Here is a 26061-nt window from a genome sequence, read left to right on the forward strand (position 1 = left end):
CTGCTCTCTTTTCCTTGGGCTATGGAAAAGCACTGCACCAGATCCTGAGCAAGCACGCCCTCAAACCAACACAGGCACTTGGAAAATGCAGCTGCCACACCCCAGGGCACACTGCAGCTTTGCCTCTCCACCAGAAGAGACACTTCTGAAGTGACACTTACCTCCCAACATGTTCAGTCAACCTGAACATAATTATGAGAACTACTTCTCTAACATTTGCAGACCGTTCTGGAAGACACAGCAGAATGCTTTGGGTGTTCTGGCCATTTCTCTCTTGGTAATGAAGGAAATATACAAAGTCATTTCATTTGTTTTAATTGATCACTGGTTAAACTGTAATACATTTCAAAGCAAAATATTCTGCTCAAGGACATTGTACCAAACATTAAATCTACTTTTAAACAAGGCTTAATTTGACTGTTTTACCTTATATACATACAGGTATGAGTTTCATTTCACTAGTAGCAAAATTACACAGTACATTGCATTTCCTGAAAGACGGCAAAACCAGGAATCGAGTGTCTGTTCTGTCCTTCCACACACGCCAAATCAGAAAAAAACACAGGTATTTAAGTACAGTCACAGCTACAGGTAAATACAATAAGGACCTCAGAACAAGCCAAGACCTTATGAGAGATGACAATCACTTCTAGAAATCTACATTGCAAATATACAATACATTCCACTAAAGAGTTTTGGGAGTTCCCACAATGCCTCTTAATCCCCTTTTGGTAATAAAAGCTTCTATGACAAACATGTATCCTTCATAAAAAGTACTGAATTTGTATTTTTGGAGCATATTTTGGAAGCTTAATGCAGTCTAAACTGCAGTCCACAATAAGCTCACCCAAAGAGAGAGTAAGCAAGCATTGCAAGATTCATCAAGTTCAGAACCAGAGCTCAGCTCCTCGTCATTGGGCTTCTGGGTGCAAGAACTACACTGCACCAAAGACTGGCTCAAAGGGTGAGAAATGATACATTCCTTTTACAGCTTTTGCAGGTCAATCACCCGCAAGTTCTTGACTGAAAATGTCAGCTGAGTCATACAAGATTAATTTGACTTTATTTACAAAGCAGCTGTTGCAATTGTTAGACAATTAAGCACACAGCTAAGGAGCAACAAGGTTTCCAGAGTTATGCTATCCCTGAAAACACTTCTGTGAGCAGCAGAGTGTGCAGTGGACAGCAAGTATGCAAACACACTGCCACTGCTGGGGAAACTGCAGTCTGGCCTCAGGAAGTGGAATGGTGCACAGAACCCAGCAGCCCCAAAGGCCTGATGAGATTTCTATTATGCTCAAACTCTGCTTTGGTTTGTGCAAAATACTAATTTTGTGCATGTAGCTTTCACAAACAAACTGTTGCTCTGTGCCTGGCGAGACAAAATGGGAGGAGCTGTCCAGAATTACCAAAAACATGGAGGTATACAAGGATTTTTCATGAGCACTATTTACCCTAACAAGTTCAACATCCAGGACTCTGCTACCGTTCCAAGGAAATGTACTTCATCAGCACTTCTGGAGGTTTTCTGTTCTGCATTTGATGAAGAAGCTACCACCGATAAGCAAAACAGCTGAACTTGATCCAGCTAACAATGCTGAGGATCTTTTCCTTCCAGGCTTTATGTCTAACTAGCCACTAACACTGCTGCTCCTAAGGAACTCTGAGAGCAATAGGAAACACCAAATGGGCATGCCCAAGGTTGAAGACACCTACTGATTTCCTCCACTTGAAATATATCACGTGTTTCTACTAGGCAAGACTCCAGCCACATACCCTGTCAACCAATTCTTCACAGATCTGTCACAAAAGTTATGTTGCTGGACTCCCCAGATCTAACAGCAATGTTAACACAAGCAATGTAATAAAAAAACAATGCTGAAAACCTGCCCAAACATTTATTAAACTTGCTTTATAGAAACTTGGGTGGGGGGCGGGGAGGATGCTAGGGACTTGGTAATCCCACCTGTTACAGACAGCAGCATTCTAGAAGAGCTGGAAAGCAGGCTGCAAACCAGGTTCTACTAGTCTACACCTCTTTTTAGCAGAGGTAGGTAGCAATAGGTCAGTGGAGAGAGAATTAGAAAACACTACGTCAGATGTACTTTAGAGCCCTGGCGTTCTTCTCTACTCTTCCTTTAACTGATCTTGTGCTGTTTTCCTTTTTTCTTACAATAAGCATCTCAGCCTACTTACTTTTGGAACGTGAGCCCTGGTAGGCTGCAAACAATGTATGACATCAGTCAGCTGTTGTTACCAGACAGAGGGACAACCAACAAAGGCCAGCAGGCACTGCAACTTGCTGCAAGGGGAGGTGCTTCATAAGAGAACCTCAAGTGCCACATACAAAGCCTGGCACAGTCAGAGTATCAACCTGCAGGCAACACCCAGTCACCTTCAAGCTCCACAGCCAGCAGAAGCAGATACAAAGTTCAGCTTTCAGGGCGTGGCTTCAACACTTCAAAACTTAACTGTATAATGAACAATTAACATGAATGGAAAATAAACATTTTTAGCAAAGAGAGAATCCAGCCAAGCCTCTGATTAATCTTTTTCTTTTTCCCTGAAGCCTGTCCAAAAGCTTTTCAGTTTGCGGACACTAAGAATACAGCTAGAGCGAAATGTGTGTGTAATCATTTGAGTGCACTCCTAGTCCACACAGCAGACAGACAATTAACCAGCAAGTACAAAGCAAAAGGTAGAAAAGCCCTCATTCCCAGATTATCTACCATTTTTTATTACTGTTTTAAGATGAACCCATACAACTGCTGGACACTTTTCTTCCAAATGACCCTCTCCTATAAAAGCAGTATTAAGACTCAATACACATTTAGATGAAATATACTTTAACTTCCCTCTTCCCAGGTTCTTGTACCTAATGTGTAAGCCTTACACTAAGAAAGACCTTTAGTAGTCCCCATGCTGATTTGTGTTGCACAGAAAACAAAACTTCTGTTTATTATGTTCATATTCACCACTTGAGCTTTTTTTAATTTCCCAATTACAGTTTGCTTACAGAACCTTAATGAAATCCCCATTGTTTGCACATTCTTGTACGTAACACAGAGAAAGGGCACAGTTACAAAAAACATAACCAAAATCAAAACACCCTAACCAAAATAGTTTCATTGTCAAGACTCATAGTTTTACCAAACCAAGCCTTTCCCAGATTCTTAGCAGCAAAATTCAATTATGTAGAAAGGAGCAGGACAGAGCAATCAGCCAGTTCGCCCAGTGAGAACCAGAGCTGACTAAGCCATAAAATAAGTCAACCTGACTGAATTTTCAGTAATTATCTAAAGGCTGTTGGAAGAATCCATAGCCAAAGTTCTTGATTTTCCATAATATTTAAAAGACAGAGCTAATTTCAAGAGATCTTCAGACCAGGTAAAATACTTGCACTCATGTTTTCCCTGCTAACTTAAAATTGCATCTAAGGTTCTTCTCCAATGTTTCAAGAAAATTTTTGCAAGCAAGAGTAGAGAAATTAAAAAAATATTAATGTAGACATCATCCAGAAAATGCTACCAAGTATACAAAGCACAGAAGGATAATTTCAAGTTTTAATTTTCTAAACATATATTCAAGAAAAGAACAATTTAAAATGTATACCTCAAAATTAAGTTGCTTGTTAGTGCTGAATGAACACAGGTTTTTAAAGCAGTTCCTCCTTATTCTAAGTAGCCCCCTTAGAAATGCTTTATCTCTCACTTGTATATAGCACTACGGTCAAAGTCATTATATACCTGTGCTCGTATTTTTAAACCTACTAGATAGCGTTTGCCCTAGAACTGTAAAGAGGTCTCCCACAAACCTCTCCTACCAGCAGAAGTCTTTAATTTCCATGGTTGTAGAACACATACACAAAGAATTAATGAACTGCCCAAAGGAAAAAGATTAACTCTTTAAATCAGACAGCAAGTTACATACATTTATGAAGAAATCTAAGAGATTTATGACTGCTTCAAAGCAGTAACTGAAATACAACAGCAGCTATGAATGATATACAACCTTCCAGATCCGTAACTGCTCCTAGCTTCACCTTAAAAAAAAAGATCACAGCAGCTGAATATATATGCAAATATACACAAACAAAATCTTTGATGAGAGGTTAATAAGTAACTGTGTTATATCAAAGCTAGAAACTAGACATTGCAAGTGCTCAGCAATCTCTAACCCACCAGCTCTCAGGCTGGTGCAGCAGTGGAAAGTCTCATCCAACACACCTCTCAGGTGGCATTAAAATCTTGTGTTTCTTGTTCAGATGTTGCTCAGCTGAACAGCTACCTCTGCTAATAATACAGCTTCCTCTCAGATAAGCATGCAAAATGTATAAAAAGGCAAGTGATCAAAATATCCCCTTGAATGCCCAACTGTCCGGTATCAAGAGACTGCTGCTGAAGATTTAATATCCCAGCACTAATCTTCAATGTTTTCAAACTTGATACGAAAATTGCATTTTGCTATTACACGGAGTATAACAGTCATTGGTCATTTGCATCATCCACCTCAGCACTAGTGAAAAAGTGCCTTCTGAACAGGGATGAGAAAACATAGCAAGTTTTGTTACCAAGCTGTGTCTCTACTCATCTTGCACTAAGCAGTGCATGGAAATAGGTAAGCAGAAATTCAACAGCTACCAAGACATACCATGTTTTCCCATGCACTGACACCATGCCTATCTCAAAAATCCAGAAGTTCAAACATGCAGCAAAATGTTAAAGCACTTTAAATGCTCACCAGATGATAATGAGTGATTTAATACTCAGACAAGTCAAAGCACAGTAAAAGGTTTGTGCTTACACTTCAAGTTTCAAAGTAACATTTTTCTATCTGAGTATTTGAAGTGCAATGAAAGGAAAGTTCACTGAATTCAAAAGCAAGAGACACCCTTTTAAAGGAGTAGGAAAACAAGCACAGGCTAGAGTACTTCAATAAATAAAAAAAACAGCAGGAACATGCAGACCTCAGAGTCAAAATTTCTTTTCAGATTCATGATATGTCAAAAAAAAAAAAAAAAAAAAAAGTCAAGAGCAGCCCTGTCTGACTTTCCCACATGTGGTGTCCTTTTGGCTAAACAACTATTACTCTATTGTATGGAACACAGATATTACCAGAAAACATTATTTACAGAATGATTATCAGATTAATTATATAAAATACAGATGAAAATATACACCTTAGGTTTGAGATAAGCCAAGCAAATTCACTGCTGCTAACTAAAGCACTTCGAAGAAGGCGACAGGCACCAAATATCAAAATTGAATCACAAAACTACTCAAAGTAACAGACAAATTTGGGACGGTAGAGGTACAGCAAAGATCAATTAAGTTGGAATGATTTATAACTAATACTAGCTTATTACTAATTACTTAGCTTCAATAAATTCTATTTTTATTATACAAAACTGAAGAGAAACCTTTAGTCCCAGACTGCGATTTCTACAGGTACTCAGCAGCTTTTTTCTTAATGCATCTATGTAATGCTTTTTACTCTACATCTTACAAAATACATCCCCACATTTAAGTGCACGACTAGAAACTGTGCTGAAATCGTGGAAAAGCGCTTCACAAATCTCAGGCGCGAGAAAGTCATAACGATGCTCAGCTCCAGTTTCTGGAAGCAGTTCTGTGAAAGGAGAAGTTTCAGAAAAGGGCCTTTGATCCTTGGTTTTCGAACTCTGACCATGCATCATTCAATTCCATGAAGATCATTTTGGCATATTGCTCATAGGGTTGTCCTGTAGCCTGGAAACAAAAAGAATGTGTCATAAGCATAAAAATACTAGAAATTCAGTAATATTGAAAAGATCCCACCCCTTTTATATTTGCTGTCTTATTCAACAGCTATAGACTGCTCTGAATATGATTTTACAGACAGAGAACTCTCTCCAACCTTATCCAAGGCTTGCCATGAGTATTTTAAATAAATCCAAATCCTTGGTTTCCTTACTTTACTTTGAAATTTTCAGTACAATTTGTAAGTAATTGAAATCTTAGCTAAGAACAATTTTCTATTCTTTTCAAAAATAGTGTCAGTTACTATTACTTACTAATCAAATTAAGTAATTTTTGGAATTGCTTCCTGAGAGATCTTATGGTAGTGAACAAGGATAAAATCAGAGTCGTCTTTGAGATAACTTCTTTTGGATGAGATTCCCTGGAGAAAAAAATCTATTGCTGGCTGTGAATGATGTTAAGACTCAACATGACTGACACAGCACTTCCTGTGTGTTTGCTTCCATACTCAAAGATGGTACGCTCCTGATTATTTGCCTGTTCCACAGCAGCCCTGACTCTGGGCCAACACAATCCAATCCTTGTGGTTAATAAACATCCAGACCCAAAAGACAGCTCTCTCCAACAGAAAAGGGAAGCCCCAGAGCCCCCTCCAGTATCCTTCCCCTTCTCCTGCTGCTTAGCTTTTGCCACCTGCAGTACTTTATCGACGTATTTAGAGAGTGCTTTAATGGGTAAGTGGCAGAATAAAAGAGCACGGAAGACAAATACGCCTTAAACAGAGTAGTGTTCTGACACTGATGCATTAAGAGCCTTACAGAAAACACCTAAAAAAACCATCACAAAGGTGGAAGTAGTCACATACCAAGAAAATGTCTTGTTTGTTTAAGTACACAAGACAACATGGGATTTAGACTACCGCTCACTAAACCACCAGTGAATGCAAACCTGAAAATTCAAACCAGTTATATCCAATCCTTCTCTTTCCATCTAATGCAAGAACTCAGAACAAGAAGCTACCTTGATACATTGGGATGCATTAAATATTTTTAAAAAGACAGCTACAATGTAATATTCATTATGTATTTTTCATCTGATAATTTGTTTATTCTAGCAAGTTTACTTTTTTGAAGTAAATGGTAAATTTACTAAATGGTTTAGTAAATGAAGTTCAGCAGATTTTTCCTTCTAGTATTGCTGTGGCAGCCTCTGAGTCTCCATACTAGTTCTAAAAGACTTGAAGTACCAGCTCATAGAAATGAAACAGATTTCACTAATCAGTATTAAATCTGCCATCTCTCAGTCAGAACCCAGCATGACTGACTTGGATGCTCAGTACAACCCTCATGGAATTTTCATTTGTTAACACTTCTCTGTTGAATTCTGTGCTGTGTCAGGACGACAATAATCCTGTACTACCTGAATGCAGTTGGACACCACATTCAGAAAACAACGGAAGCACAGTGAAGAACGCCTAGGGTGCTCATTGAGAAGCAAGGCATTTGCCAGTAAGCAGTATGATGTGGTAAAAGCAGTCTGTATTCCTATTCCTACTATAACAAATAATAATAAATAACAAATCAGAGGAACACGCTCACCTTATCAGGATGAACTACAAGCACAGCTTTCCTGTAGTACTTCTTTACTTGCTCAGGAGTTACTAAATCTGCCATGCTGACTGGTTTCCACTTGTTTTCCCCTTCCCAAAGCACGGTATGAAGAGTGGATATCAGTGCTCTGATATTTCTCTCCTTTCCTTCAATCCATTCAAGAATCTGGGAAAATCAGAAAATACAGAACTGAATGCAGCACTGCAAGCATTCTCAGCCTCTACAGACAAAATCTTCACTCTCTGCGAGACTAATCACGAACACAACTCAAGTACAGCTGTCCTACTGCACTCACTCCCCAAATTCAATTGTCTTACCCACACAAAAGTGATACTTTGCATCTACCACTAGGGAATATTTTATTGCAGAAATTCAGCCATTGCAAGAGAAATTACTGAGACAGTTATATATTACAAACCCCTGTAAAATTAATGGCAAGAGAAATGACAAGAGTAATTAAAAACATCTGTTACAAGTAGATACTGCATTATTCTTGTCAGGGCACACACACAACTTATTACTTGATTTGTACAAAAGTGTAAATATATTTTAAAACTTCTGTTGTACAAGCTTTGTACAAAAGATCATGCCTATTAATCATGTTTACTTAAGCATTCTGCAGAGGTGCACGGACTAAAGTGCTCTTTGAGATATCCCCAAAGTCAATTAGAATAACTTTTCAGATTTTAAGAGCAATATTCAAGCCACTGTATAGGGATGCAGTGCTTTCATTGAACACTTAATATCACCAACAAGGATGATAACTAAATATTTGTACTTATTTCCATTTGTGGTGATTTCTGTTAAAAGGTACTCCTGCAAGCTGTGCACTCTCTCTCCAGAAAGGACACTTTGTGAAAATGAATTTCAGCAGTCCTTTAAGGTTTGTTTACAAACTTTTCTAAAGACTGTAAAACTGGAATGTATTAATATGTGAAGTCATCAATGACTAACAGTCAAAATAATCTGAACAGCAAGGAACACCTCCCAAACTAGTTACACAGGCTGTCTCCAGAACTACACCTTCTAGCAATTTCTTAGAACAGCAGCAGCACTTGTTAACCAGGCAATGAAAGTACATGGTCATCCTGAAGACAGCTATTCTCACATGCCTCATTCTTAAAGCATATTTTTGTACTATAAGCTAAATCCATTTTTTCTAAACCATGACCCTTTAGCTTCTCTGTTAGTCATTGTATCCTTCTGCTCTGTTATCAGCAGTTCTAAGCATAAGATCAGATTTTCACTTAAATCAAAATCACTGTTAAACAAACCTTGAGTTTCAGGGGGTCCATATCTTTAGACATCTCTTGTTTTCTCATCTCAGCAATTGTCTTTGGTCCCTTTTTATCAGATTTCGCTGAAAATCCTTGATTAGATAAGAGATCCTCAAAGTCATTTTCTGAAACTTTTGGCTTTTGACCTATGAAAAGAGAAAAAACATTTAATGCGAAGTTTCACAGGAAAATACATTATCAGGGGAAATATATTGTCCTCAGATACACCTGCATGGCATTTATCACTACCGTGATAAATATCCTTCGGTGACACCAAAAGCCACACAACTAAAAAGGACAGAAATAAAAGAGATCATTAACGAACTTTCAGTCCAGCAGAGCAGATAACTTCACATGCCAACCTCTGACTAAATACTTGCATATCCTTCTTTTTAAAAAAAAAACTGAGTAGATTTGAGGGAGCACACATCTATCCATGATTTTGTAAGAGGCTCCATTTTCCCACTTAGTTCCAAATGCTACACAGCAGTTTTTCAAATAACCATATACTCAATACTATCATTGAAAGTATGTAGTCAACATCAAAGCACATTGAAACTTATTCAGAGTAATGAAGAGACAAAATACCAACATGAATATTCATCACAGAACCAACAAATTTCAGAGAACAGTAGACTAACTGAACTCTGAAGAGGCCTCTGGATGTTGTCTAGTCCAATCTTCTCTAAAATCAGGGACAACCAGGTACATTTGTTCAGTCTCTGTCCAGCTGAGGTCCATCTGTTTTTAAGGGAGAGGAATTACAACAACCTGTTTCGGCATTTCATCATGCCAATTGATTTTTTTGCCTTGTTCTACAGACCTCCCCATGCTGTAACCTCCCATGCCCACCACCTCTCTGTCCTGACACCTCTTTCCAGAATAATCCCAACAGAATAAATCCAATTTAAAGAAGCACCTGCTGTTCACTTATACATTAGTTTAAGGTTCACATAATCCTAATACCAACACACCAGAAAATAAAATTTTCCAAGAAAGCTCATACAGAAGAGGCCAAGCCTCCAGACTGGCCTACTCAGTTGGAACATGTTAAAGGACTGTATGATTCCACCTGGTCCTGTCTCCATGTCTCTTTCAAACCAAAGAATGTTCAGTAATTTTAACCTGTCTTTCTCAAGACAAGCTACTCTTCTTCAGCTAAGAATAACACTGTATTCCTTTACCCTTGTATCACAAACAGACTAACATGAAGCAACATTATCAACCATCTCTCCAAGGACAGATGAAATTTACCTTTCTAAACTCACCCACACAAAACAGTACCCATATGGGTAAGTAGTTGCAGCCTTGAGACTTTATGACCAAACTCTCATATATTTGGCGCCATCGTCAGCTTGTCTGTTGTGTACTGGGATAGCTTTGGAAAGGCAGGATACCAGATTTGCCAAGTGTTTTTCTATTTTCTATTAGACACTACTTAAATGTAAATAAAAATGTGAAGGTAGAAGAACAGCACACCCAACTAGCTACATATGGGACATTATAAGTAATACACTTTCAGAAAACTTACCAAAGCTTGGGGCTCTGACTCCTCTTTCTTCTCGTCCTCCAATAACACCCAAGTTTACTGTGTAGTTGGGCTTAGCTGCTGTGCTGGACTTAGTCTGGGACTGCCATGCAGTAGTTTGTGGTTTGGAGGTTTTCTGCCACTGATTTCCCAGCTTCTGAGATGGAGCAGTCTTCTGACTAAATCCACTACCCAGGAGTCCACCAGTGGATGAACCTAACAATAAATATTAAGTTAGTTGCTCAGTTCAATGCCTGTCACCTGTTTAATACAAGTAAGAAAGTTCGGTCTTGACATATAACCACATAGCTCACAGTGATATCACCATACAAGAGAAAATAAGACATAGTACCCAAAATAGTTTGGGTAAAAAGAATTTATGAGTCTCATTAACAAGTAACTTGGATGGCAGGAGCTGGAGTCTTTACTGAAAGTCTTCTCTTATAACTCAAGGTCTCAACTGTCAATTTTAGCAAAAACATGCACCTTTATCTGAAGGGTCAGGCACATGTCAGGCCAGGAGATAATTTAGCTGTGACAGTAGTTCTGCCTCCCACTTCATTATATTTCTGCTAATATGCAGTGCTTAATAAATAACTAATTACATAAAATGGCAACAGACTGAAGATTTTCAAATGACTGCTTTCAAAGCCTCTAGTGAGTCCTTGCACTATTGTTTAAGGAAGACGAGATTATTCTCCAGCAGCATTCACAGGGAATATACTGCATGTGAGTAAGAAAAGCACTGCAGCCTCCAGGAGATACTGTAATCATCCTGTGCCTGTGGCACAGGCCAAGCTTGTCTGGGTACACACAGCAATGTAAACTTGATTCGCTCTTTCAAAAATGACTCCTCACACTTCACCTCTTTTGTTGCCTCCCTTTTGTAGTGGCTGCTTGTACTTCTAACTTGGATGTCTTCCCAGGGCCACATATGAGATACCATACCATATCTTGAAATACCACTCCTGATAAAATCCAGTATTGGAATACAACAGCCAATAAAGTCTAGGAATGCACTGCTTTTTCATTAAATCACTCAACTGCAGTCAACTCAGTTTTCAGTTTGACAATTCGTGAAATTTACAGAAAAAAAATTTGTTAGTAGTACTTGTATACTGAAAAATGATCTCTTTCACCTATTCTTTCAACATTCTATGTTCACTGTTGCAGTTTTCAAGGCCAACAAATTCTTCCTGCAGGACAAGTCAATGCCTCACTGTTCACAGAAACTTTTCAACACCACACTCTTACTTTCTGATAGGAGACCATTCCTAAAGAAGAGTATGCTAACACCAACCAGCACTGAACACTACTGGTATCCTACCAGTATGCTAATACACCAGTATTAACTACTTGTAGCTGCTATCTCTTTCGGGTTTATACAGCATTCATATTTAAGCAGCTTGCCCTCTCATAAATTTTCTCCAGAACAATGTCTTGTACGTGGAAGCCAAAATACTCCTATGAAAAATACAACAGAGTATGGTATTCCAGTCGTATTCCAAAACTGAATTTCAGTTCTTGTGATGCCTTGAAATTCATTTCAAGCCTGAGAACATTAACTAGGACAGTGACATCTGGCTACTTCTTAATGCAGTCATTTTTCCTATTGAAAGCTAACTGAAAGAGTAATGAAATGACTTAAATCCTGCTAAAATTAGTTCAGTTTCTTTCATCAGATTCAGTGTGGGCAATACCTACATCTTCAAGTAAAAGATAAATTGACTTTTTTTACTGTCACACTATCTATAGATTTAACAACCTGAATTAACCTGAATTATTGAACTAGAGCATTTTTGAAAATTTTTTACTGCAAAGCAGCCTCATTGGTACTGCTTCAACACCAGAATTTTGCAGTGCTTATGCCCAAGCAACATCAAGAAGTCAAATGCTGCATGCTACCTAGTGTTTCTACAAGAATTTCACTGGTACTCAAGTCGAGTACACAGTGCTAACTGCCAAGGCAACAGGGTAAAACCTACATCAGCTCCAAGCTAAGGGAAAAGCAGGTTTATGCAATTCAGCAGCACTAGGCTGCTCTGAATCATTCCTTGTACTCTGGGCAGCTGGCCACATTTGTTAGGGCAGTGTGGGCTATGAAATGCAAGGACCTCAGCTCTTTTGTGAATGCTAATTCCTTAGGCCAATAAAACGCCCTGGAAAAAGAGTTACCCTGCAACGTGTCTTATACTCTAGAACTCCTTGTGCCCTCCACTGCAAACTGACAGATGTGTTCCTAATACTTTTGGTCCTGGTGTGCAATGTATAGGCTTGATTTGTGCTCATCTTACAAACATGGTAGATGTGAGTAGCACAGCTGTGGAAGTCTACTGAATTTAAAGGAAAGTACTGAATTAACTGTTACTTTGGAACTAAAAATTTAACTGATTTAATTCTGCTTTCATTTTAAATGCTTCAAGAACAATATTAATTAATGCTAGGTAAGAAATTTCATGCTCAGTTATTGAATCAGTAACTCCTAGTTTCTCTTACTATCTCAACTAGATTCTGAAACATTAATTATTTTTACTGTTCTTACATCACAGCTGTAGTTATCTTCTGAAATATTCTGGAAGTTTAAAAAAATATCTGGAAGATTCAATCTTTTCTTGTTACTCCCCAGATCTCAGCAAATACCTCAAGCTGGTCATCAAAAATTAACAGAAAACACTTTCCATTTTAGGTTGTCAGTAACATTTATTGGTACAAGAAGCAAATCAAACAGTAGAAGCGCTTAATACAGTGTACCAAAAGTCAGATCTTACCTGGAAGACCAGACCCCAGGTTGGCAAGATCAGCAAAAGGATCAAAGTTCTGAGCTTTCGCCTGGCTGAAAGACAAACCTGAAGATACACTGGACTGGATTCCGGTGGTAAAAGCTTGGCCTGTATAATAAGAAGACACATCACATACACATGGTCTGTTTGGAAACAGAGAGAAAGAATAAAAGTAATATCTCCACAACACCTCACGCAAACCTCCTCAACATTCTACTTCACAACATCTTTTCCTATGACAAGAATCACAGTTACTATAGAAAATTGAAGCAATTTAATTCCTGCATCTTGAACTTAAAACTGAAAATCTACACAAGTGCCTTATTAAAGGAGCATTTAAGCAGCAAAGTAAAAATGTACGAAGACATGTCCAGCAGTTTCAGGTGACTAAACTGACCCACTCTGGAGTATTCCTCTAATGGAAAAATTTAATTTCATTATACCTTCACAAACAGGCTTCAGCTGTGGTGATGCTACATTGCTGGTTGTTGAGGAATCGGCCCAAGAATCCCATCCACTTAAGAGATCTGGGTGGCTTGTAGATGATGATATTTTAGGCGGCTCTGGTGTCAAATTGCCTACAGAAGAAAAAAGGAATGTTTTTGTGTTTAAGAAAACCATCAAGATAATATACAAGTTTGCCAATACTAACAGAAGATGTACCACATTGTCAGCTACAGAGCTGGCTTAAGTTTCTCAGTAATAGTTGTGCACTCTTAAACAGGACTCAGAAGGGTTACACCACAGGAATTCCTTCATTTCTGTTGTTAAAACATCCCACACACTTCATAGATAAGGTATTTTTATGCACAGGTAATGCTAGGAATTTAACAGCTTAGGTCTCCTGACCAAACGGACTAGCTCAGGTACAGTTCTAGGGCATGCTGCCGTTCCTGACAACACAGCCAGTAAGCAGAAAGCAACAGTGCTCCACATTCTCTTCATCACTCAGCAGTCTGGGTGCTACACAGGTGAAGCCAGGTCACTTTCAACTGCAGGTTTGCCTAACCCAGGCCTCTTGTGACAAAGGGGCCTCTTGGCCAGCTAATGCACTCTTTCAGGTAACACACAAATGAACGCACACTACTGAAGAGCAGGATACAGTAAGAATGATTTTTTCTGGGAAAAGGTTAAGAATCTCTAGCACCATGGATAAAACCCACTTCTCCCTAAACTATGACATCTAAATGAAAAGGTCGTATTTAAAAGCACACAAGGGTGCTACTACTAACTCCTGGAAAATGTCGTATCCCACCTAAAGGTATAACTGCCATCCCTGACACTTCCAAATGATTCTGCATTTACTCACTCACACAAACTATGAGGTGAGCCATCCTCAGTGAGATACGCTATGCATGGAACACTCAAAACTGCACGCCAGCTCTGAGCATTCTCTGAGAACAGTTTGTGGAGACTCACAGTGAAGCAGGATAGCATCCCCTACTTTAATGCTGTAACAACTGTCAGTGCTACAGGGACAGAGGATATTTCAGTAAAGTTAGTACATTTAGTGGTTCTCTAACTGGTGCATTTCATAATCATAGGGTTTAGAAAGTTAACTCAGCCATCCTTACAAAAGCAGTAACATTTTGAGGCTTTGAAACTCACAACTACTACATCACAGCCTTTCACTTGTCTCGGCTGCTCAGCTCTATACATTCTACATATTAATTCCAAATTCTCCTAATTAAGGAAATAATTAGAAGCAAATTAAATACTCCTATAGTGAATCTACTAATACCATTTATAATTAGATCTTACAGCTACAAAGTGAGCACATCAAATACTGTACAACAAATATCTGCTGAGAGCCTGTATTTCAGCAGTATTCTCTGCTGCAAGTGAGGGAAAACATCAGAATAAAATGCAAGAAGTACCCACCATTTCCAGCCCTTTCTCCAGACCCAAGCTTCATCTCCCTGCCTCTGAAACCATGAGAGAAACAGTATATATTTGTCTCAATACTCAGGACCCCAGCTATCCACTAAACAGCAGTGTCACAGGCTGTAAACCAGCACCTATTCACCAGCTTAGAACTTTGCTGCATCGTATTCTACTCCCAAAAGTTAAGTGGGCCTTGAATTAATACTAATATTGCTTTTTAGTCTGGATTTTTTTTCTACAATCTCTGCTATTAAAAGTCTTTTTAATATAAAAAGAAGTATAAGAAAATTAACATCACATTAAATTAACTATTATGAAAACAAGTTGAGAGAAATAAGAATAAATCAAATTAGAGGTGAATGCATTTGAAGGATTGAGAACGTACTATAGGAATAAGCTGTTTTATAACAGTTGGCTTAAGAGCAGACAAGTTCATTGCCTCCCCCACCCTGAACTAAGCAGGAAGTAGCCTCCTGCTGCATACAGCAGTACATTCACCATTTATAGTAAAAACTCATATACAACCACTACACTTATCAGAAAAATCTGAAACAATGCAATGTACAATATACTGAACAGATAACCCATTCCTCCTGAATCTGTTTGCTCTTATGCTATCCTCCCTTTAGTTCTAATGGGCATTATGTCAGATTTTAACATCAAGAAAAAGTGTTATCAACACGATACTTTGACTTCTACATATTCTGAAGAGGTATGCTGAGACCATACTGAATCCCTATTTTTAAAACTGGCACACTGGAGTTTATACAGACACATTAAGATAAAGTAGCAGAATATCTAAAGAAATGGTAAAGCATGAACTACAGCTTGAAATTGCTTCCATTTTTGGAATAAAGATCATGAGCATGCAGATCCAAACCTGGTTGTCTCATGTTTTTTAAGATGCATATTGATAATCTTTAGCCGTACAGCAATGAACCACTGGAATTCAGGGCAAAGAACTGTGTTCTTTACTAACACTGTTCAAACCAAATCAAGATGCAAGAATAATTTGGTGGTAATCAGATCACACTTTCCAGCTTCCTAAAATAAAAGACCTGCATTTTTTTTACACACAACTTCACATAAGGTTTTCTTTATTTAACCTGTCTCAGGAAATCCTTTAATCACACACAACAGGATTCTCTATAAACAAAGAGGCTGGTTTAGTATGATGCAAGGTTTTTTTAACCTTGTCTAAAGCCTGTCTGAGAACTCAAGTCCACAGAAATCTCTCCTTAGGAGAAAACTATACTGATCACTCAGGTTTCTTTTGATCCCCTTCCAAATCTCCTGCTAACTTTGAGGGAAATATAGTCTCGACTCAACCTGCATTAAAGATGATCTGCCACTTAAAAAAATCCAGAAGAAAATTAAGTTCCCTGGTCAATACACAGGTGTTTAGCAGCAACAGCACAACATTTTCCTGATATAGGACAGAATGCCTTAAGAGACCAGATACTGTGTAAGAACTACCTTTCATTTTAAAACTTCTATGATTTCAATTTTTAAGCCAACATCTGAGAAATACAATGTTAAAGTTCTACATCTTGAACTTGTGTTCACTGAAACATCTTTTCTCCTGGTATCTGTAACAGTTTAGCAATCATTTATTAAGAAACCAAACTTATCTATCACGAATATTTGATTCTAGATGCTTAGAACTGCTCCAACAGTAGAGTCATCAAATCTCATTACTGCAGCTTATTTTGAATGGTCACTGCCATTACTATTATTTTTAGTTTAAAATTTTTTCTCCTTTTAATGACCTCATGTTTGCACTGTCTTCTGCTCACTTAACACAGTTCTTCCAAGTATGTCATTTGAGAACATGTTCATATTTGTCTTTTCTTATCCAGTTACTAGTCCTTTCAGGACTCAAAAATTCACATTAAGAGCAACATAACTATTAACATTGCAAACTCACTTAATAAAATTTATACCAGGAACTGAATAGAATGCTAAAGTCTCAAATACATACATTTCAGCTAAACACACAGATAAGCTCTCATTTGAAAGATGAATGTAAAGAAGTATGAAATCCAGTTCCTCCACTTTCATACAGTTTTTAGAGACTGCATAGAAATAGAGAAATATTGGGAAATCAACATAAAACAGTAGGCTGAAGAGAAAAGGGGTACATTTTTAGTATCCTTTCCTATGTTGATAGAAAGTTCCAGAAATTACATTAAAATAGCAAGTATCCTAATAAACTTACCAGGGTGCAAACTATCAAGTAAAATCAGAAGGACTAAGCATAAAACAATAAGCATGGAAGCCAGACACAAAAATATTCCCTTTTCTTCTGTACTTGCTCAAATGTTATTAGCAGCTGAATACTGATGGTGGTCTCCTTAAGGTTGCAGATAAACATTTAGTGAACAGAAATCCATATTTTATTTTTCCCATTTTCATTTAATACATAAAAGGGTTTTCCGTCTATGAAGGTTCTGGTAATATTAAGCTTGGAGAAAAGAACCAGAAATGTTCTTATAAATGCGTAAAAAATACTTAATGTAAAGAAACAAAAAAAAAATTAAGACAGACTCTTCTCTGTGTTGCCCAGTGGAGGGACAAGAGGCAACAGGGCACAAACTCAAATACAAGGAACCCTATTAAGAAATACTTTATTTCCTCTGAGATCTCTCCAACACTGGCATAGGTTGCCCAGCTGTGGAGTCTATAGCGCTGGAAATACTAAAAGACAGAGAGGACACAGCTCTGAACAGCCCACTCTACTTCACCCTGCTTTGAGCACATCAGCCAGAGAATCTCCAGACGTGCTGCCTCTCAAGTGAGTTAGATTTTGGCTAAGACCATAAAATTGCTGAGTTACAAGGGGACCACAAGGATCACAGAGTCCAGCTCCTGGCTCTGCACAGGACAGCCCCAGTAATCATATCATGTTCCTGAAAGCGTTTTCCAAACACTTCTGGAACTCTTGTCAGGCTGACGCTGTGACCATTTCCCCACTGTTCAGTGTACAACCAGCCTCTGGGAGAAAAACCTTTTCCTGATATCCAACCTAAACCTCCCCTAACACAACAACAAGCCATTCTCTCAGGTCCTGTCACTGGACACTACAGAGATCACATCAATGTAGGCCCCTCCTCTTCCCCTCACAAGGAAGTTGTAGATTGCAATGAGGTATCCCCTCAGTCTCCTCCAAGCTGAACACATCAAGTGACCTCATCTTCCCCTTAAGGCCCTTTACCATACTCACAGCCCTTCTTTGGACACTCTCTAATGGCTTAATGTCTATTTTAAGATTGTGGCACCCAAACCTGCCCCCAGCACTCAAGGTGACGCAGCCCCAGTGCAGAGCAGAGCAAGACAATTCCTTCCTTTGCCTGGCTGGTGATTCTGTGCCTGTGCTGATGCACCCCAGGACAGAGTTGCTCCTCCTGGATGTTAGGGTACTGCTGACTTATTCAGCTTGCCACCAGCCAGGACGCCCAGGTCCTTTTCCATTGTGCTCCTCCCCAGCAACTCATTCCCCATTTTGTCTGCATTCAGGATGCCCCATCCCAGGTGCAGAATCTGGTGGAGATAATGCTCCACAGATCAGTATTGATCAAATCTTCTACTGAGCAAAAAATTTATGTTTGGTAGCCTCACACAGAGACAGCTATAGTGGCATAAAACTGGCAACATGAGGCTGTTACTATTAACAGGACCACAAGAAAAACATTGCAAAGGATGCAGCAAGTGGAATTCTCTCAGCAGAATCAGCCACAGATGAAATATAATGATTAATAATATGATAGAGAAGGCAATCAGCTGGGTAGCCTTTTATTTCAAAGAGAAAGCCCTTCTCTTTGTCAGGCAAATAACGCATTTTTTCCATCCAGTTTATTAGTAGCTAACACTCAGGCTGCATCACTAGGGTCGACTAGAGCAACTGCTAAACAAAGAGCGGCAAGTCAAAACTGCATGCAAAATCTCTGGGAAGAAATCACCCTGGATTCAGAAAAAGGCATGTGGTACCACTATTCCTAGCTACCTGCATGTTGTAAGTAGGTGTCTGTATGAGAAGAGGCCTGGCCTTTTCTGTTGGACACAGCCAGCTCCAACAGACTCATCACAAGCCACAGTTGAGCCTCCCAAACTAGACGCCTTTGGGAAAACATATTTTCCCAAAAACTGCTGGCATCAACTGTAAAAGAAAGAACAGATGTGGCAGAAACAGCCCAGCAGACATTAAGGTTGGTGGAGAAGGAACTGGAGGAGGTGCTGCAGATGCCAGAGCAAAGACTGCTCTGCAACACATTTGAAAGACCACAGTGGAACAAATACTCACAATGCAGCCTGTGGAGGACCCTACACAGGTGGACGTCCTCAATGAAGCCACAGCCCAGAGAGACCAGCCCACACAGCAGCAGGCTCCTGGCAGGACCCACAGTGCCTGGGAGAACCACATCCCCACAACAATCTCTTCCTAAAGGACTGTACCCTACACAAACCTATGTTCTCAAAAGATTGAACCCTGTGGAAAGCACCTATACAGAAAGAGGGGAATGAGAGAGCAGCAGAGAAGAGCCCTTACAGACTGATCACAACTCATATCCCTATGGAGAGGGCCCACACTTTTCTTCCTAAGTCAGATTTCAAAAAGCTTTAACACTAGTAGCTCTACTACTCCACCATTTTTGCAAATGTGTTTCTCCTTAAAGAATTATAGGAAGACTGAACATATCACAAGGATTTTTGTTTAAAGATTAATAGATTTTAAAATAACTGCCTGAGGAAAAGGCTTCGCCAAGAATATATCAGAGAAATGAAACAAATAAGATTAAAGTATTACATAATGTACTTTGTAAGTATATTACCAGAATACATTCAGGTCAGGAAGGTGCAAGCTAGCCTCAGCCTGCACTTTTAAGAACTGGCTAAATTATAACTTGACTTGCTCATTTCTCTTCCAAGGTTCCCAGAAAATCTCTAAAACCTGAATATAGTCAACATAGCATACTATATTGTCTATAAAGTAAGTTTACAGAGGTTTGGGTACCCTCAGTTATTAGATCATTGAGAAGAAACTCCAACTCCTAACATATGGTTAGCAGTACTAGAAATCCTGCCACATGATAAATAATAGCATGACATTATACAGGAAACACCTGCTTCTTGGTGCATTTGCATCTGTACTTCCAGAGTACAAAGCTAATTAAAACAGCAATCACAAGTGGATCTAATAAGACACTAATCCACTAAGCTGAAAGACAAATTGCACAGAGGAGAAGAAACTGTTGAGAAACAGAATGCCAGAAGCATACTTACCTAAATTTAAGAAATCTGAGCTGGAAGAAGGTGGAAGTGAACTTTGTGTGGAAGGAACTGTATTAGCTGTAGATGTTGAGGTTGGATTAAGGAAGTCCCCAAAGAGGTCTGGACCAGACAGGGCTTGATTCTCTGAACCTGATGACATTGTGAATGGGTCAAATGGATCGGCTGAAAAAGAAGCAGAAAAAAAAATTACAAACTGTAGAATAAATAAAGTTGAAAAAGTCTTGCTCCTCTGAGGGCACAGACAAACAGCAAAGTTACGCTAGTAACTGCAGCAGCCTTCTGTGAATTTTGGTAGCAAAGAGTAACCACTTATTCCTTCCTCTAGACAAATGAACTTTCACATGGTACAAAAGGAATCTCAGCCATACATAATATGAACAGCTATGTATTCTAACAAAAGCAGCAAGCCTTTCTAAAAGCAGCATACAATTCAACAACATTGTTAATTTCACCCATGTCAGACATATCTTCAGTGTCCATCTGACACACAAAAGAATAACATTTCTTAAATACTCTGTAACACCAAATGTAACACCAAAAAATGAACTATTATACTATTAAAAAGAATATGAAGTAAAACACTCATACTACCATTCAGACTTGAAGGCATTGGCGATTCTAGGGCAGAAAGTACGTCAACTCAAGAATGAAAACCAATAGAAGTAAGACTTCAGCAGGTCTCTAGTGATCCCACTGAAGAAAAAAACTAACTGGAAGAGTATTTATAGTCAGCATGGAGTAACATGTGACAGTCAGCTGGAATCACAGCTTTAGATCTTCCTGTTTCTACTGCCCTCTAGGGTCAAAACCCCTCAAGAGCCCAGGGAATCCTGCCAGATTCACTCAGAAGCTGGAGAGTAGGAATAATCCTGCTATAATACTACAGCACATCCTCAGGTAATGACCACACCATTAAGGACTCAACAACATTTCAAGCAAATTTACTATAGCATCACACATAAACAAACCTCAAGCATAAGTTTGTTGTGCAAGCCAAAATATAACAGTGCCTAAATATTCTCACTTCTGCCATTACCTCTCTTAATAAATTCAATGAAATACACTGAATGAGAATGACTACAAGAATGAGATACATACATGACTACTGCTCAGGTGTTTCATGCAATTAACATGGTTAAACAAAGATAATGTAATAAAGGTCTCCTTTTGTAGAATTATATCTATGTAAAAATGGTAAATTAAAATTGTTCTTCCCTGACCACAGTAACAAAGTTCAATAGAATTGCCTCAAAATAAGAAAATATCTTAAATCATCTAAATGCTCTGTAAAAATTCTATTTGTCTGTAGATAAAAGCTTTTAGCACCTATGAATTATCTTCATGCAAACAAACAAAACTTTGCAATGGTTTTTCAGCTTACGCAACTAATATTCCTAAAAATCTTACCATTAACTTTAGCCAGAGAATCATTATTACCGAAAAGTGACACAGAGATGAGCATCCACTGGTAAGAAGACTATCTCTGAACTAAAACACCCTGTTTAAATACCAAATAGATGTAGCATTCTCTTTAAGGATACTTACCTACCAACAACATCAGTAAAACTAGCAAGAAAACATCTTTTAGGAGTATCATTATCCTACTGGTTTGAAGAATAATCTACAGGATTTCCAGTTGCTCAGCAGCCTTATGTGATTAACACTTAAAAATCCCACACAGACATTTACCTAAGCAGCACAGCTCTGTACATCTACTGCCATTGCTTTACATATTCAAGTTACGACAATTCTATGCCTTAACAAGGAAAGGTATGGATTCAGAAAAGCATCTAGCATATAACATTTATATGGGAAAGATAAGAATTCTTTAAGATACCAAATTAGCTTTAAATTCAAAATTTGACATTTTTGTATTTACAAGAGTTTAAAGTTAGTAGGATCCTGGAAACGTAACAGAGTATCTGGATAAATGAATTTCTCCCCTTCATGCAGAAATAACACCAAATCTATTTATAGCCTTGTTACAGACCAACATGTCTTCATCATACTGTTGAAACAAAGTACTTATTTTCTAAGCACACTGCAAGCAGCAGTTTTCACATGTTGCTCAGGTGACAAATACTGATATTAACCTCACATACCTGAAGACATGGCTGCTGCTGAAGATGAACCCTGAGTAGGAGCTGGACACTGACTGCTGAAAAAGAAATCTGTTCCTTGTCCAAGAAGATCTCCAGTGGGCTCATTTGAAACCTGTGACACACTACTCACAAACAGATTGTTCAACAAGTCTGCATTACTTGATGAGGAGTTTATTTCTGAGATAGGTTGTTTCTGTTCTGCTGAAATATCAGAGTCTAGTCCCAGCAAGTCTACATTCTCTTCAGGGAGAGATTTTTGTAATGGTGCAGATGGAGCTTCAAAACTGGCTTCAAAAAGCAACTCTCCTTCTGGAGTAGAGTCCTTTTCATCAACAATTACTGTATTCTCTTCGTCTGGAAATGCTGGGAACTCCTCATCTGAAGGATCACTCTCTTCTCTGTCATCAGACAGCTGAATACGATCATTTTTAGATGAACTGTCCTCTATTCCACTTTCTGGAGTTTTTCCATCTTGAACAGAAAGAAATCCCAAACAATAACATCTTTAAATAACCAGCATTATTCTTCTGACTAGGATAAGAGACATCATGGTGACATCATATGAAATTAATTCCTAACTAACCAAAACTCATAGGAGAATTGATGAAAAAGGAACTTGTTGCCTGACACCTCTTCGTACAGGGCAGAAAAAGCAGCATCTGACTACTGTATTTGTCACTCCACAAAGGTAGGCATTACTAATTTTTTCAAAATGAGATTGATTTGGACATTCACCTCAGATCACTGTGTCTCTTAGAGCTTACAAGATTTCTCAGTAACTGCTACACTCAAGAAAAGCATAAGCAGCTGCTGACGTTTTTGCCAACAAAGCAGCACCCAGGAAAGAGTTACAGGTGTGCTATAAAATTGTTTTCTTAGTCCTACTTACTGATCTGGACCCCACTGGCTAGTCTACTTTGTTTCCTCTGTTCCTCAGTCAAAGTGGGGCTGTGGGAGTGAAAAGCTTCCTTGAAGATCTTTAAGGCTTAGAGTTTTACAGAAAGAGAAAAATTCAGTTTAGCATTTGTGTTACACTCAACACAAACCCCCTTCCCAAAGGAAGCAGAATAACTGCTTCTTATTCTGCAGAGCTCACTCTTTAAATAGCTTTTTCTCATGGTTAGTGAATTAGAGCCTTCTGCTGCCTAAGAAGGCTTAAGCATTCACTGGAAGGCATACAAGACAAACAAATCACATAGCGACTTCAGAGAAAACCTGTACCTTTCCAGTCCAGAGTGTGAAAGAAGTTGTTGGCATCAGTACTACTGCTGTGTGGGGATTCTGTATCAGTAGGTGCACTTTCTGAAGACTGCTCCAACTGGGATGCCTCTGCTTCATATTGTGCAGTCGAACCAGGCTGTCTAGGCAACTCTGGTTTCCCTATAAAACAGAATTTAAGCCAGAGCCCTTAGAGAGAAACTTCTCAATCCTCCACATGGCAGCTGTACTTGTCTTTCAGGCTGACTGCTGTAGAAAGACAATTATCTCCAATCTATTGCTCTGCAAATGCAAATTCCTGCCCCCACCATCTTTGAAATTAGCATTTATTCAACTGCAAAAACTGGTAAAACCCTGTTTTGAACTAGGACATTAAATCAGAATCATAGAGTAACACTCAAGCATTCTATTTACATTTGTAGGAAAATGTAATTAACACCTCACTGGTACCATCCATCCCCTAAAACATGCAACAGCCATGAACAGTATCTGCAATAAGAGACAGAAAACCAGAAAACAAAGCAAATACAGCTGTAGAAAAACCCAGAATATGCAAAGCCAGGGAAAGACATGAAGTGGTTAAACACCACAAAGGGATTAATACACTGTATGCTGCTATTAACTGCTTCTTATATTTCTTATTTTATTGAAATTGGGTATTAAGTGATTCTTGTGTCAGACTCAGTTGCACAGCTACCTACTGCGGTATCACCTCTCAGAACCGAAGTTTCCTCAAGGCAAAGAGAGAAGACATTCTAAATTAGCCAATATCCATCCATATTTGAAGAAAAAAAAAAAAAAAAAAAAAAAAAGGATGGATGGCTTGGAGAGATCTATTTGTCTAAATTTAAATATACAACTGGTACAGCACTTTTTCACTCTCCTTCCACATTCTCGATATGCTGAAAAAATAGTCCGTCTCAGAAAACATATATGAAAGTTCATGACTAATGAAAGAGTACATTAAATTTTAATTGCAAGTTTTTTTTTTAAATAAGTTCACAGCACTTACTTTTGTACTATTCCCTTCCTAACAATCTTAAGAAATACTTCCACTATAATTTGAAATCCTTACTTTTCATGTCTCAATCAGAAAATGGAAGTGACTCAAGAAAATAAGAGTAATTACAGAGCCTCATCATCAATGGTGATGTAAAGCTAAACACCTTAGCTTTAGAGAGCTGACAGTTGCGCTCACAGTAGGATTAAGCTAAGTTAAATAGAAAATAGCCTAAATCATAATACAAACAACACATATCCTGCTTAAAAGAAAGGCCAGCAGCAACCATCTTGTATGAAAAGAAATGTACTTGAGATGTACCCTATTAACAGCACAGGGTGAGATCACATGCATCACTAAAATCACCATAGTAATCTTTGTCATGCTGCTTTATCCTCGAAGCACAGAGAAGGCTTAAGAGCCTGAATGAAAATGTCAAAGTTAATCACTGATACCAGGAGAAGAAGAAAGCTACTGAACAGCATTAATTGAAACTAACACAGGCATCTACTGATGAAGCACTGAATATGTAGAATTAATAAAATAAAGTCTGCTGGAACATATTAGGAAAAATTCAGGAAATTAATTACAACACTACATGGTCATGCACAAGAATATTGATAAAAACATTCTGACAGAAAACCTTTTGTGAGGAATGCTCATATAATTTTAAGTGAAATGATATAACTGGTGCAAGCAAGCACATGCAAGTACAGTGAAAGTAAGACAGGTATAATTACAACCCATTACTGGAGGATAACTTAAGCTCCTCCATACAATGCATATTTTTAACTGATATTTACAAAAAAACCCACCCTTTTAGATTTCTCTCAATTAATGGAACATCAAAAACTAAACAAAAGCCTCAAGCAGTAAGTACATTGAAAACTCTTTCATATTCTCTAGTTTTACAGGGGATTCATTACCAAATTTTGATAAAATCTCTTGTTGTTCCTCTCGAGTGGAGAAGAGGATCTTGGGATTCAGTCCCTTTATATTCATATTATCCCAAGGTGGCTGTTCACAGCTGGGTCTATCTCTGGGCTCCACCTCTACTTCCAGATTGACTTGAAATAAATCAGGGTATTTCTCTTGTATGTCACAGGCATCCAGATCATATCTGTAAAGACACAGACAGGAAGTTTCTTGATACTGATCTACTGCAGTCCAAAACAAAAATCCAAAGCAACTATTATAAAATGTTAAAAATACTGCATTGTTTACTTTTCCCATTTTAAACAGGTGGTATTTTTGTACATAGGTTTTTTTTGGTACCATGAACAAAACCTTAAGGTGAGTAAACAAAAGAATCTTATTACAATCAAGGTCATCTACTTCCTGCACTGACTATATTTCCTCTCTCTGCTATATGCTGACATTTGGCAGGTTAAGCAGTTTCAAAGAAAACCTCTCCCAGTCTCCTCCAAAATGGTGTTAACATACTTGGCAAACTTCACTGTAGTGGCATTTCGGGGCACAAAGCCTGTATGGAACTGAATTTGAAACATCTTCATTGAAGCCATCTGTTGAAAACAAGAAATAGAAAACTACATAAATCCATATGAACAACATGTACAGTGTTCTGCCTTTAGCATTATGCAAAGTATTATCAGTATTAAAATATTTTTCAGTATT

General features: G+C 38.3%; 1 protein-coding gene across 1 annotated transcript in view; it reads right to left on the reverse strand.

Moving 5' to 3' along the window:
* Positions 1-299: 299 nt before the first annotated feature.
* The window catches only part of GAK (cyclin G associated kinase), a 64729-nt gene continuing 38967 nt past the window's right edge, over positions 300-26061 (reverse strand). The window contains exons 18-28 of the mRNA XM_056513598.1: positions 25870-25949; positions 25353-25546; positions 23430-23588; positions 22209-22679; positions 20098-20268; positions 13377-13511; positions 12922-13041; positions 10157-10369; positions 8623-8771; positions 7337-7513; positions 300-5747 (exon numbers count right to left, since the gene is read on the reverse strand). Of these exons, the coding sequence (XP_056369573.1) occupies positions 5646-5747; positions 7337-7513; positions 8623-8771; positions 10157-10369; positions 12922-13041; positions 13377-13511; positions 20098-20268; positions 22209-22679; positions 23430-23588; positions 25353-25546; positions 25870-25949 (1971 nt within the window). The 3' untranslated portion in view covers positions 300-5645. The remainder of the gene's footprint in view (positions 5748-7336; positions 7514-8622; positions 8772-10156; positions 10370-12921; positions 13042-13376; positions 13512-20097; positions 20269-22208; positions 22680-23429; positions 23589-25352; positions 25547-25869; positions 25950-26061) is intronic.

This window comes from Oenanthe melanoleuca, chromosome Z (assembly GCF_029582105.1).
Source record: "Oenanthe melanoleuca isolate GR-GAL-2019-014 chromosome Z, OMel1.0, whole genome shotgun sequence".
Lineage (NCBI taxonomy): Eukaryota > Metazoa > Chordata > Aves > Passeriformes > Muscicapidae > Oenanthe > Oenanthe melanoleuca.